General features: G+C 37.3%; 1 protein-coding gene across 1 annotated transcript in view; it reads right to left on the bottom strand.

Annotated features, from left to right (window-relative positions):
• Positions 1-3,995: 3,995 nt before the first annotated feature.
• Positions 3,996-14,762, bottom strand: part of LOC107694660 (calsyntenin-2-like) — a 209,991-nt gene continuing 199,224 nt past the window's right edge. The window contains exons 13-18 of the mRNA XM_016494346.1: positions 11,310-11,518; positions 10,689-10,856; positions 8,757-8,902; positions 8,425-8,548; positions 6,481-6,668; positions 3,996-5,876 (exon numbers count right to left, since the gene is read on the bottom strand). Of these exons, the coding sequence (XP_016349832.1) occupies positions 5,673-5,876; positions 6,481-6,668; positions 8,425-8,548; positions 8,757-8,902; positions 10,689-10,856; positions 11,310-11,518 (1,039 nt within the window). The 3' untranslated portion in view covers positions 3,996-5,672. The remainder of the gene's footprint in view (positions 5,877-6,480; positions 6,669-8,424; positions 8,549-8,756; positions 8,903-10,688; positions 10,857-11,309; positions 11,519-14,762) is intronic.

The raw sequence follows: 14,762 nt of genomic DNA on the forward strand, positions 1-14,762 counted from the left end.
AAAGGCAATGTCTGGAGCCTTGTCTGGTTACTGCAGCGCAGCAGATTAATGAGGCAATAGAGATCTGCTGCATCTGAAATCACATACTTTCCTACTATATAGCAGGTGAAAAACAGTAGGCTATGTGAAAAGAGTAGTATGTTTGAATTCACAGTATTCACATAACAGAAGGCAAAAAGTATCCAGATGACTTACTACTTCCAACAAGATTTTGAGGGTGCATCTGATGAACTCTTTACTATCCCATGAGGCTTTACGTGCCTTTAAATAATAAACCTACATCTTTGTATTAAATCAGTTTGTCTTTTTAAATCATTTGAAATGATCCTTTTCATCGTCAGACAGAGCTACTTTACTAATTCCATAAGGAGAAACTTGCATGTATCTTGTGTATACTCCCATACTGAATTTGGTCGGTTGTCCTAGCGTTAATTTAGTTAACGAAGACTATGACGAAAAATGTTCGTTGACGAGCTTTTTTCCCATGATGAAGACGAGACGATAATAAGGTCAATAAACGATAACTATGACTCTATATCAACATGCAATTTCGTTGACGAAATAAGACGAGACTAAAATGAATTAAAAAAAAAAAAAACTTTACACTGAAAATATGCTTATTGGAAGTTACCTAGCTGGGGACTATTTTTAGGCGCTGCGTAATATCATTACCCCTCCTCCCTAAAAATATAATTACAAACCACGCTGTATATTGTAAATTATATAATGATATATACTTAAAATAACTGTTTAAGTAGTAAAACTATATAAATGCAAATGGGGCAAAAAAAAGTTTTAAGTTTAAAAACATTTTCCCCCGGTTTCACAGACCAGGCTTAAGCCTAGTCCTACACAAAAATGCATGTCTGTTCTGTTTTAACTGTATAAGAAACTTGCACTGACATATCTTAAAATATGTTAGTACTATCGATTTGTCACAAGTCGCATTCGGAAGGAGTGCCCTCTGGTGGAGATCATAGGGCACTCCAGCCGGTTGGTGTGACAGCACCTATTTTATTTAAAGAGTTCCATAAGAAGCTAAAACCTCGTTACAATGTGGCAAAATAAAAGTAACAAATGGTGTCACTCACAGCTTATTCTGTATAGTCAAACATTGGCTTTAGATATTAACTTCCACTTGTTTGTACTACTGTAAATCATTCTGATTATCTTTGTACTTTCGTTATTTTTTTGCACGTGACACGTTTTACCTAATAACTAGATTGATTTCTTTTGATCTCTTTTTGTTTAATAAAAGGCATACAGTATATTGCATATAGCCTATCTTCTGTAAGTCATGTAGATGAACAGATATGTTGATCCATCGGCAGAACATAGTTTATATACATATTCCCTATGAACATAAACTGTTTTGCTAATAGATGAACCACGTTTTACACGTGATTATCTGCAATAGGCCTACAGACAAATATTTCCTTTATTTCCTCACAAAATGTGTCATGAGTTAAACATCAACCCACCACGGGAGCTGCAGGAAGTAGCCAGTTTAGGAAAAGTGTAGGAAAGTTTTCAAGTGGTGTGTCGTGACTGCAGAACCTTAAGGTAAAGATGTCTCGCACCATTCTGTATCTGCTGCTGCTTCTTCTGTTCAGCTCTGCCTCTATGTCTGAGGTCCCGCAGCAAGAGAACGAAGTGCAGGCTGAGGGGACTGAGCATTTGAATGTAGAGGAAAGAGGCGCTCTTTTGGCCTCTAGTGAGTTTGAGCAACACGTTCTCTCAGGGATCCACTCTGAGCTGGCAGAGCTGAGGTCCACTGCGAGTTCTCTAAAGAACAGACCGCAGGTCACTGAGGAACAGCTGGAGCAGCTCAAGAGAAAAGGTACTTTCCCGTTTGTTCTCATTTCACAAAATGAAAAAGAAAAAAAATGAGCGCATAAAATTGACTAGATAGATAAAAAAAATTAGTTACATCTGTTATTATTATTATTATTCACCACCATTACACCGCCCCACTGTTGATCATAAGTATGGCAGATGAATGCCAAGTAATTTCAGAACACATGCTTAATCAGTTTATCGTTTACCGTCGGCATAAACATCTTTAAACAGAGTATACTGCTGCATAACCAATGGAAAGATTTGAAATATAATGGGTATCTAATTGTAATATTATACAGTACTTTGCATTATTTTTTTTTAATAGAATATAAGGTGGCGTTTGCTGCCACACTTGGACCCATTGGTAACCTCGAACCTTTTAACATTGAGATAACTCTTGTTTACAAAGATGTCTTTGTGAATGAAGGAAGATCTTACAATCCATCCACTGGTATGTGTGCTTTATATTGAGTCTGTATCAATGTTTTATATCACACTCTGAAAACTTCATTTTATCAAAACAAACGGTGTAATTATATGAGCATTATAAAACGTTATTGTTATTTGTTGTGTATGTTACAGGAATCTTCACAGCACCTGTTAAAGGAGTCTATTTCTTCACTTTCTCTGGAACAATTGATTCTTACAATATGCTTAATTTTTGTCATTAGCCAGTGTCCTTCACATTTTTACTGAACAATATTAGTCAATGACATGATTAGCACAACCCAGTGTGGATATTTGTCAAAATGATATACAGTGTCATTTTGGTGTACAATAGCCCATTTTTATTTGTAATTTGCGTTCCTCTGACCATTTTAAATATTCTCTAACTATCCCTACTGTATATACATTTTACACACAGAATTTAACATTTGTTATTGTCCTTTTTTCTTGTACGTTTCCTTAATAAAAGAAACGGACACGTTAGATTCTCAAATGTCATGCTTGGTGGTTGAGTAATTCGTATGTAGAAAAAGGTCTGTGCAGAGAGATTTAGAGAAAGTAAATCAACAAACTTTACAAGTCATTCGATGACGTAGCCTTCAAACATAATGACTGGATATACCGTCTCTTCTTATAAGTCTTCACCTGTGAACAAATAACATACACCACTTAAAGTATAGGTTCTAATTAAACAAATAAATAAATATATATATATATATAATATATATATATATATATATTAATGGTGTAACGATTCATCGATATATATCGATACATCAATACGATGTCTGACGATACGATGCATCGATGCCACACGTAAAATTTCGATATCTGTAGTATAAATAGGCACCTTTATTTTGCCACTGTCCACATTTTCACATAATGTCCGTCTATGCATTACCGCCAACGCGTGCATTCTCGTTCAAACTCACGTATCAGGACTCGATATAAGGACTGCCCGAAGGCACGTGGAATCTTTTCACTTCTTGGTGCGGAGACCGCCAGCTTGTCAAATGTCAAATTCCGAGTATGGGTCACCATACCTGGCCACATGTCACATGTCACTTGTTACACGTCAGAGTAGCTTGGCCAGAGAAGCTTATGCTAAGCGGTGGATCAGGATGCTTTTTCATAGCCTCGAGTCGATTTATATAAAGCCTATATATATATATATATATATGAAGAGTTTATTTGCATAAACCGATAACTCCGTTTTGCAAAATTTTCATAAATCATGTTTTTTATTATGTAATCATGTTTTATTGTGTTAGTTAGCTGTAATTTTTAGTTATTTTTTAACCTAATCAAAATAACCCAACTGCAATTTGATTGAGATTAATTGAAATGCACAATGAAAAAGCATGATTCCTCAGAATTGTTAAAAATGTTAACAATTAGAGTTAACAAAAGAGTTATCTGTTTTTGCAAATGAACTCTTCATACATATATATATATTTTTTAAATGTGTTTTAGAAAATAATAAATATACTTTATACAGCCTGCATTTGACAGACAGTTTTCTGATGTTACAAATAAAATATTTTGATATTGCATGTGAACCTTTATTGCAATGCCCCACTCAAGGTTTATATCACTTCAGTTTTAGTTATTTTTTAACCTAATCAAAATAACCCAACTGCAGTTGTCCTCAAGCTGTACACAGAAGTAGAATAATTAGCATTTGAATGGGAAAGAGACACTTTCACTCATTCTAAGGAAAGTCTTTATTGGTCAATGTACAGAAAGTGCTGCAGTTACCATCAAAGAAGTTAAACAAAAACCCTTTACAAAACAAAAGGAGAGAAACATATACAAAATAATAGTCTTACATGATTTTACAGGGTCAATCTTTTTAAAAGTTTCTTTTTTGTTTCTGTTCTATAACACACACGGTAGAAAGGACTAGTGAAATATAGGACTGACAGGTGTGGAAGGTGGACAGAGGGGGAACGGGATGTCTCACAAGGCTGACATCACAAGCACGTTTTGGCTGATGGCATGAGAAATCCTAACCACTGCAACAGACATTACATGAAACCCAATGCATATTCATAAATGCACGTCAAGGGGAGAAAAAATTAAATATCATCTACAGTTGCTCTGGTTTTACATAAACCTCTCTTCTATATGAAAACAAAACACAGTCAAAAGCCTCAGTTTTCACAAAGATGTTTGTCTGTAGTTTACTTACATGTCAATTTAATTTCCTGAAAGATTTAATTGAACTGTACACTGTGGGGAGGTTAGTAAAGACCTTCACAATATACCAAAATAGCTCCAGGCTAAAACCATTGAACAATTTTCTTCTATTTTCTTTCCTTTAATAGTTTAAAAGTGTCTTTGTCTACAGAGATTCAGACAAATCTATTTGAGGTGAAGTGAGGGAGAACCCATCCGCGGTTGAGGTGAGGACACCATGAACAATGAAAGAGAGATGAACACAGAGAGAGGAGGAGGAGGAAACTTCCTCTTCAGCAAGCAAGTGTGGACACAAACAGGCTGTGTGAGGGATGCAGGAGGATGTGAAGAATCTGAGTCACCATTCAACTACTCTACAGTTCCCTATTTACAGATGACAGGCATATAAAAATGTACAGACACACTTCCTCCTATCTTACCACAGAGAACCCAAAAAACGAAAAAATTTGACATATTTTGTTTGTTTTGTTTTTAAATGTTATCTCATTACTATATATAAATTTTGCTGAAAGAGAACCGTCTCAATCAAAAACTCTCTGAGGATCTAAAATAAACCTATTTGCTAGATTTCAAATGAAGAAAATATCATTGTATATATTTTCATTGCAAAAAACAACTTTTGGGTATTTACTATTGCAAATCAATGCAATATTCAATGCTACTCTGAAGACAACAAATGGTGAAGGCATAGCCACACTGTCAAATATTAGTTTAGTATTTCAGAAAGGAAAAAAGCATCATGATGTTAGACTCTAATCTGATTAATCGACAGACAAAAAAAAAAAAAAAAACTGTTTATGTAAATAAAAAACATCCCAGAGGTGTTGATTCACAATTAATTGCATTGTGTCAAATTATCTTTACTTTTTGTGGATCTACTGAGACACTGCAGCTTTATACTACTGAAGTACATATAGGCTTTTGCAGGACTGAGGGGTGCAATTCCCAATATTGACCAGCAGATGGCGTTACAGGATGCTTTTTGTGGGTGTTGGAAAGAGTCAAAATCAGGCTGATGTGTGACAGCTTTTCAGGCAATAAATTCTGGCTTCTGTAAGTGTGAAAGGGCATTAAATGCGAGTGTTTTATGTATGCATGTGTACGTCTGTATGTGTGTGTGCACAAGTCTATGTCTGCATGTGAATCTTGCTTGTGTGAAGGTGTATGCACATATGTATGTGTGTGTTTTAATAGGGTAACGTAGACGGGTCCCACTCCAGTTTTCCTTTCACTCTTCCCTTCTGAATGCTAGCCTCCTCCTCTTCATCACTGTTCTCAGATTCAGCACTAGAGAGCTCTCCTGCCAGTTCATCCTCCTCTTCGTCTTCATCCTCCTCTTTCTCTGGCTCCTCCTCCCTCACCTCCTCAGCAATCTGAGCCCCATCAATGCTCTACAACCAACAACAGAATGATGCTATATAGACCATCTTCATGATGAAAAGGTAAAACTCCACACATTATAGAGCAGGGTTGTTATTGTTAAAGGAATAGTTAATCAAAATATTAAAATTCTGTCATCATTTATTCACCCTCAGGGTGTTCCAAACCTGCATGAGCTTCTTTCTTCTGATGAACACAAAAGAAGATCTTTTAAAGATCCAATGGTAGCCATTGACTTTGAAAGTATTTGGCTACCATCAACTGTTTGGTTACTAACATTCTTCAAAATATTTTTTTTGTGTGTGTGTTCAGAAGAAAAATTATACTTTCGACTGTATAATACATTCATTCAAAACTCACAACCTAGAGCAGGGATGGCCAACATCGGTCCCGGATGCAGTCCTGCAGAGTTTTGCTCCAACCCTAATCAAACACACCTGAACAAGTTAATCAATGTCTAAGGGTTGCTAGAAAGCTAGAGGCTACAGGTTTTTATCAAGGTTGGAGCACAGCTCTGCAGGACTGTGGCTCTGACCGACGTTGGCCACCCCCCGGACCTAGAGTTTCAAAGCAGTTTCCCCAACACTGGTCTTTACCATTAAGGCACATACTGACCTCCATGGGATTAACAGTGATGTTAAGATTGGAGTTGTCCCAGTCCATCTCTGGATCTTTTCTTCCCTCTCCGTCCTCTTTTGAACTGTCCTGGTGGGTGGTGTGGATGCGGTAGATGCCCAAGACCACAATGACCACCAGAGTGGCAATGCACATTACAATTACCACAGTCGCAGCAGGAGGGGTACCTAATGACACATGGGTGAAGACATACACACATTTTTTATTTTATCTTGTTCAACCAAACCACAAAGTTGTGGCATGTTACTGTACAAAGGGGGATTTATAATTCAGATTTGATAAAACATGTTCAAAGCAGTTGAATTCTATTATTATTTCATTAAGTTGATACAAACCATTAAAATTGTTATTGTGATTAATAATAATAATAATGTAATTATTTACTGATCATTGTCTTATATCATACTAATGTTGCCAGAGTTTCATACAAGCAAGAATTCCAACATCCTTTCCATGTTAGAGGCATATTTTCCATTTTTTTCTCAACCAACACCTTGATACGTGCACAAGTCTCTTATACTCACCAAGGCCGCATTTATTTGGATTATTTATTTGAAAAATACAGTAGAAATAGCAATATTGTGGAATAAAATAAAATATGAATATTATTTACAATTTAAATATATTTTTAAATCTAATTTATTCCTGTGATGCAAAGCTGAATTTTCAGCAGCCATTACTCCAGTCTTCAGTGTCACATGATCCTTCAGAAATCATTCTAATATGCTGATTTGGTGCTCAAGAAACATTTCTTATCAATGTTGAAAACAGTTGCACTTCATAATATTTTTGAGATATATTTAAAAAAAAAAATGTTTACATTATAAATGAATGAATGAGGTATTTATATAGCGCTTTATTGTGTATTGCTGTACACCCAAAGCGCTTTACAATCATATGAGGGGGGGTCTCTCCTCAACCACACACCAACTAAATACTGTACCTTTGGTCATGTATACAATACTGTACTGTACCTGCTGATCATTTTAATGTGTCCTTGCTGAATAAAACTATTAATTTCCTTAAGAAACCCTTTTGAACAGTATATAGAGAGAAACAGAAAGAGACAGAGAGAGATTTATGGGTGTTTTAGTCACCCTGCTTTACTTTTAACTGTAGTAAAATAACTGGAATGCATGACCTTGAGCCACTTATTGCTCTAGTCTCTCTATCCTGCAATTATGTATATTCATAGTATTGCTATGACTCACTCAGCCATACAGAAATCGATACAATCCTGGTCGTTTAGAGTGTTTCTAAGGGAGGTCTGTGAGGTGAAGCTTATTTAGCCGTGCTGACAGCGGAAGACAGTTTCACACAGTTCACTTTAAGAACAGTGTCGTTTACTGAGACCTTGCAGTCAGCAAGAGCAAGATTGGGAGCATGAGGTCACAGTGCCACCTGCTGTTTTTCCATGTCTCTCCTAAAGCAGCATGTCTTGCATCCTGTCATCTCTTTACCTCTTTCTTTCTTCAGTCCAGAGAGCAGAATGCTCAATCTCGCTGCAGTCAGCTGTGCTCTGTGTGCCCTTGGGGAGATCGCTGGTGTCCCAGGTGTGTGTGTGAGCTGGTAGAGTAAGTGTAATTTCCCAAGCTTCTTCAAACCAACAATACGGTCTCAAGAGCCTGTCGTCCGCTTAGACCAGTGTGCGGGTTTTGTACGTGCATGTGTGTGAATATTTGCTTTTTTATAAGCTATAATCTCCCATGAATAGTTTTTGTGACACATTTACTGTCCTTTTAAAGCCACTGGTTTACAATTCAATTAGATGGTTTAACAAAGGAACAACACATTATTCAGAAGATAAATCAACTAATTTTCATTTTCAACACAGTAGTATCTATCATACAGGGTAAAAACGACTGCATGACCAGGATTGAATGAACTTATTAACTTATTAAGAGGCATCTTGGCTGACTTTACCTGAGATGTGATCAGAGTTGACAGTATGAACCACCAGTGGATGATGCACAGGTCTCATGAACTGGGATTGGACAGCCATGTGATTGACATGCTCCACAGCCTCTGAGCTGCGCACTATTCCAATCTGAGAGGCGGGACAAACAGAAAATAGTTCAGAGAGACAACCGGGAGAATGAAAATCAAAATGTTTTGAATCCATAACATTATGGCCAGGTCAAGGTCCAAAAGTGCAAAAAGCTGAAAGAAGAGCAGGAATTGAAAGAGGGGATAAAGTGAATGAATGATAAAAAAAAGAATAAGAAGCCATGCCCAGTATGAAGGCAGTCTCTGACCTCAAAGTTGAACTCATTGCTTGTGTAGCGTCCATTCAGTTCAGAGCAACTGAGGCGGAACCTTCTCTCAGACAGACCGCCAGGCTTCCAGTTACGGTATCTCACCTGCCTGATGGCCTGTTCATAATGCGCCATGGAGTCCACACCTGAGACCAAAGAAAGACCAGTGTCAGGAACTCGGTCTACTCAGACAAAAGAGCTACAGAGGCCTGGGAGAGACTCAACATGGAGTCCCTGAACAAGTAGGAGGTCTTAGTCCTTCTCTAATAACTCTCCAACCACATTATGAAATGTCACAGTGATTTGAATTTGCCAAATTTGAAAGCCAAATGTACAGTATGATTGATAGAGGCAGCGATCTGTTCAAGAGTCTGAGCAGGATCTGGGTTAAAGGCTTTTGAGCACAATTGAGAGTGACTTTTAAAGATCAAAACTTTTTTAAAATTCTTTAAATGGATTTATATCACTCTTTTGCATTTAATGACAGTGGATGGGGATTTGGGTTGTCAAAATTAAAATGAAAAAAAAAAAGAAATGAAAAAAAAAACACGCCACCCACAAGATTTATTGTATACACTACTGTTCAAAATTTTCGGGTCAGTCATTTTTTTTAAACAGAAAAGTAATACTTTTAATTGCTAAAATTCATTAATTTGATCAAAATTATTTAAAATAAAAGCTGTTCTCTTTAACTTTCTATTAATCGAAGAATCCTGAAAAAATGTATCTCAGTTTCCAAAAAAATATTAAGCAGCAGAACGGTTTTCAGCATTGATGATAATAATAATAATAAATGTTTCTTGAGCACCAAATCTGCATATTAAAATGATTTCTGAGAATTGGTCAATTAAAATAAAATGATGTGACCCTGAAGACTAGAGTAATGGCTGCTGAAGATTTAGCTTTTGTGTTACATTTTAAAATAAATGAAATAGAAAACAGCTATTTAAAATTGTAGTAATATTCCAAAATGAAAACAAAATTAAACCATTCAAAACTTGCTTTTGTGCTTGCTTTATGCTTGAAAATGTGCATGTAACATCTATCTATCCATGTCATTAAAAGGTTTATTAACTAACTGAGATTTTCTGTTAAGTATGACAGTAGAAGAGAATGTTTTATCATCAAGCTTCAACACGTCTCCCTTTGTGTTCCACAGATGTGTAAATGATGACAGATTTCTCACTTTTGGGTTGATTGCATGAACACAAGGAATACAATCAATGTAATACAATCAGTGTCATGTTGCAGAAGTTGAACATCTACAGATACATTAAAGATCTAGATTTAAATATGTTCTACATGTAGAACTTATGTAAAAATGAAGCAATGGGAATACAGAAAGTAATAAGCTGTGGATAAGCAATAAATGAAAGGGTCACTGCAAAGTAGAGTGAAAAAAGAGATTATGAGAAACATTCTAGCAGCAGATGGCTTTATAGTAGAACGAGACATGTGGTCGACCATACCGTAGATGGAGATGCCAGAGGTAGAATTGGTGGCATCCAGATGTTTGCTATGACACACACGTCAAATGGAGATCTTTTATTGCTTTTATTGTGCTTTTTTTTTTGTCATGTTGGAGCATGGTTCCCATTCACTGTCACATGCTTCAACACGTCTCCCTTTGTGTTCCACAGATGTGTAAATGATGACCCGGTTCCAGCTCCTCTCCGATCACCAGCACATCACAATAATCCAGGTTATGCATCAACTCCAGCACACCAGGCCTCCGGACTACACACACACACACAAATAAGTTCTACATGTAGAACTTATGTAAAAATGAAGCAATGGGAATATAGAAAGTAATAAGCTCTGGATAAGCAATAAATGAAAGGGTCACTGCAAAGTAGAGTGAAAAAGAGATTATGAGAAACATTCTAGCAGCAGATGGCTGTATAGTAGAACGAGACATGTGGTCGACCATACCGTAGATGGAGATGCCAGAGGTAGAATTGGTGGCATCCAGATGTTTGCCCAAGAGAGAACTGTGGTGGATCTCCAGACTTTCCTGCTCCGGTTCCAGCTCCTCTCCGATCACCAGCACATCACAATAATCCAGGTTATGCATCAACTCCAGCACACCAGGCCTCCGGACTACACACACACACACACAGTTACACAGGGACAAATACGCAGTAGCAAATATATGACCTCCTGCCGTATCCACAAACAACCATTGATTGTGTATGAATTTAATTTCGATGATTTATTGTTTCACTACCCCTGGCTCTCGATTCGATAAAAGAAGCCGGACACATTTGTTGAACTTTAAATGAAAAAGGACACTAATAAAAAACAATTGACTTAAGGTCAGTGTAATAACCAGCAGAAGGCATTTATAATCTTCATAATAATAGACTAAACCATTATTTAAAAAAAAAAAAACACGCTGGGAGGAATCCGTGGGAAGCAAATTCAGTAAATATTCTAAAACGTTTATACGATTACATTACAGGCAAAATGTGCAACTGTGGCACCTCTGAAATAGATGAATGCAAAGCAGTGAGATTGTTAATATATGAGCTGTGAAAGTGAGTCATCAATCACCTATGCTGAAGGTGGCGTCGGTCTTGGTGACGGTACTAATGATGTGTATGTCCTTGAACAGGGCCACCCCGACAGGGGCTCGGAGCTGAGCCGCGGGCCAAACCAGCCGCTCCACTCCAGCAATGGTGATCCGAGGTTCACTGGGCGGCAACACCATCACCATCGCTTTGATGTCAGGAATGGAGATGCACGTATCTTCACCAAAACACCTACAAAGTTGCAAAATGGAAAGGAAGGAAACAAGAGACTTATTCGGTGTAACACTGGAGGTGTAGAACTGATGCAAGGGCCACAGACTGACACGAAAATAACTATTTTAAAACACAGTTTCAGCTCTGGTGGGATAAGTCGTGTTCAAAACGTCTGTTTCTGTCCTGTCTACACCACTCTGGAAATTGCTTATAGGCAAATTTTACACCAACAATACTTTTGGGCAGATTTTACCAATATTTATGAGGGAATAAGACCAGAACTAGTAACATGTTTGGACACGCCTACTCATTGTGATTTTCATCATCAGACACATTCATCCAGATGTGTCCAAACTTTTGACTTTGTGTACATATGAATAAAGACATAAAATAAAAATGAGCAAACAAATTAGGAAATACATAGTAAATACTTTAACCTTTTTACAAGGATAATATTTTTTCAACAGCTTACAAACCAACATTTTAAGTAGTACATGAAAAATTTAAATGAAAGCAATTAAAATTTAAATTAAGGAATAAAATAAAATAAAATAAAATGTAGGCAAATGCATACAGGTCATTTTGGCTTCCTTTACGGAGACTCGTGTTAAAAATACGAAAGTGTGTGTGTATTTTTTCCCCCTAAACCTATGATTAACAAATGATTATGTAAATGACATTGCTGAGGCTCACATACAAGATTCATAAAGAATACATGAAATATCAAGGAATTAAATAAGTTATTAAAAAATTCCCCCCCTTTATGCAGACAAACACACTTTAACACTGCAAATAATTAAACACTCTTGCTTCCCAAAATAAAGTCTGTATCTCACTTTGAGTAAGACCCCATAAAAATGCACTGACACTCACAAAGTCTCTTTTTCAAGTGAGTGTTTGGACAGTTGATGACAATAGTATCTAACTTTTGTTTCAGACTGTCATCGTCACCTTCCGCACGTCGCACCTCACAGGTGAAATCAATCATGGGACCAATTAATGATGCCGAAACATAGTTAGTTTTAAAGCAACGAGTCGACAAAAAATATTTGCGAGAACACGAGCAGTGTGCTCAGTTTGGTGCCACCTCCTCCTGATGCCAGCTGAAGAGGTTGGTATGACAGTCAGAAGCCGTGTTGATTAAGACTGAGGTGCTGAAGCGTGGACTGCAACAGACTCTCACACAGACCTGCTGGGGAAATTGGAGTCTCTCCAGCTTCATTACAGCTAGTATGCGAGGAGAAAGGGGGAAATAAAGTGTCTAAGGATTAACAGGCCTCCCTTTCGCACGATGCACCCAGTAATTACTCTTTTTCAAGGGTGAGCCCTAAAGAGCATTCATTGGTTTACTAATTCATTTATATACTTGCCTGCTAATTAAGAACTATCTATTTGTTCAAGACAACAATGCGCTTTCTGCCACCATCTCGGGCAGAGTGATGCTTAGTTGCACTCGAGCGATGGTGCGCTATCTCCCTCAGGTAATTTCTCTGTGCGGCTCACCTAAACGCTCTCCCTCAAGTCGCCACGGAGAATGGCCTTGAATGAGAAGGAAGGGGAGCACAAAATTGTGTGGAACCAACAAAACAATTACATCTAATGACTGCAGTAAAAATAACGGTGGAAAGTTTGTGATGTGTTAAAGTGGCTCCCTTCGGTCGACTTGAGCTACATACTAAAAGAAAACAGTCGAGAGCACACTCACTCATTAAAAAGGATTTGTGAAAAAGGCCAACAATCTTGCTTTATTTACAGGGCTGATTTAAGGATATTGGGAGCTGGTCTAAGCCAGACTACCACTATTACAAGAGTTACGGCTCACTCCACTATCGACCAGGGAAGTCTGTTCTTATTTAGGCAATCCTCTTCACCAGTGCACACTAGACAAGTGTAGAAGCCTCTCTCTTCTTTTCATTCTCTCCCACTCTCACTTTCTTCACGCTAAAGTTTCATTTGGATACGTATTAGCCATGTGTGATTGGATCCAATAGGTTTCATTAGACTGCTGTCAGATGACACGATCCTTTCACCCTTGACAATCAAATAAGCGTCTCTAAAGAGAAAAGGACACCCACAAAACCTCGGGAATTTAGCTAGCAGTTTCAGAAGTGCTGCATTTTCATTTTTTTAAATCCAAAATAATGGTAAAAATAATGCAATTACAAATAATTGTTTTCTATTGCAATATATTTTAACATTTATTTCTGAGATGACAGCTGAATTTTCAACAGCCATTACTCCAGTCTTCAGTGTCACATGATCCTTAAGAAATCATTATAATATGTTTGTTTGGTGCTGAAGAAACATTGTTGAAAACGGTTAATATTTTTGTGGAAACTATGATTCATTCAGGATTCTTGGATGAATAGAAAGTTCAAAAGAAGAGCATTTATATGAATATTTCCACCCTCTGCCAGCTGTAGCGACAACGTCTTGTAAGAAATGCAGGTGTTTTGTAGTTGAATGTAAAAGTGAACATAAGAGTCTTCATTTTCTCCCGACATCAGAGCCACTGAGGACGCAGTGGATTAGTTTTGTTTTTGATGGTAACGCACCACCAAATACACCTAAATTTGTTTATGTTTGTGCAAATAATTTTACTCCATGTTAAAAAAAACAATTCTCCATACTACTTTTTGAATGAGAGACAATTCAAGGCAGGTTTTGCTAAAAAGTTAAAGCACAAGGATGGATCAGTACCCACTGTTCGTGATCCAGCTGCACCTCCAGAAGAAGTCTCACACTTTTTATTTTTATGATTATTTGCAAATTGTCACGGAAGAGAGGGATGGGGTGAGCAGTAGCTCATTAGCATTTAAAGAGACATGCACCGAAATGGCTCACTGTGAACAGAGCTGTTTTTGACAGGGTAAAAAAAGGGTGTTGTTTTGCAAGACCATTGAGGAATCTTAACCATTTCATGAAGACCCTAAAGCAGGGGTGTCCAAACACGGTCCTGGAGGGCCAGTGTCCTGCAGAGATTAGTTTTCACCTGCTTACAAGTTTCTAATGTTCCTAAAGACCACAATTATCTGGTTCAGGTGTGTTTAATTGGATTTGGGCACCAAACTCTACAGGACACTAAACTCTGGCCCTCCAAAGAGCAGGATTAGACAACCCTGATTTAAAAAAGTTATGAATCTTACTTAAAGGGGTCATATGATGCTGCTAAAAAGAACATTATTTTGTGAATTTGGTGTAATGAAATGTGTTTATGCGGTTTAAAGTTAAAAAAACATTATTTTCCACATACTGTACATTA

The sequence above is a fragment of the Sinocyclocheilus anshuiensis genome, unplaced genomic scaffold (assembly GCF_001515605.1).
Source record: "Sinocyclocheilus anshuiensis isolate Anshui unplaced genomic scaffold, SAMN03320099.WGS_v1.1 scaffold1638, whole genome shotgun sequence".
Classification (NCBI taxonomy): domain Eukaryota; kingdom Metazoa; phylum Chordata; class Actinopteri; order Cypriniformes; family Cyprinidae; genus Sinocyclocheilus; species Sinocyclocheilus anshuiensis.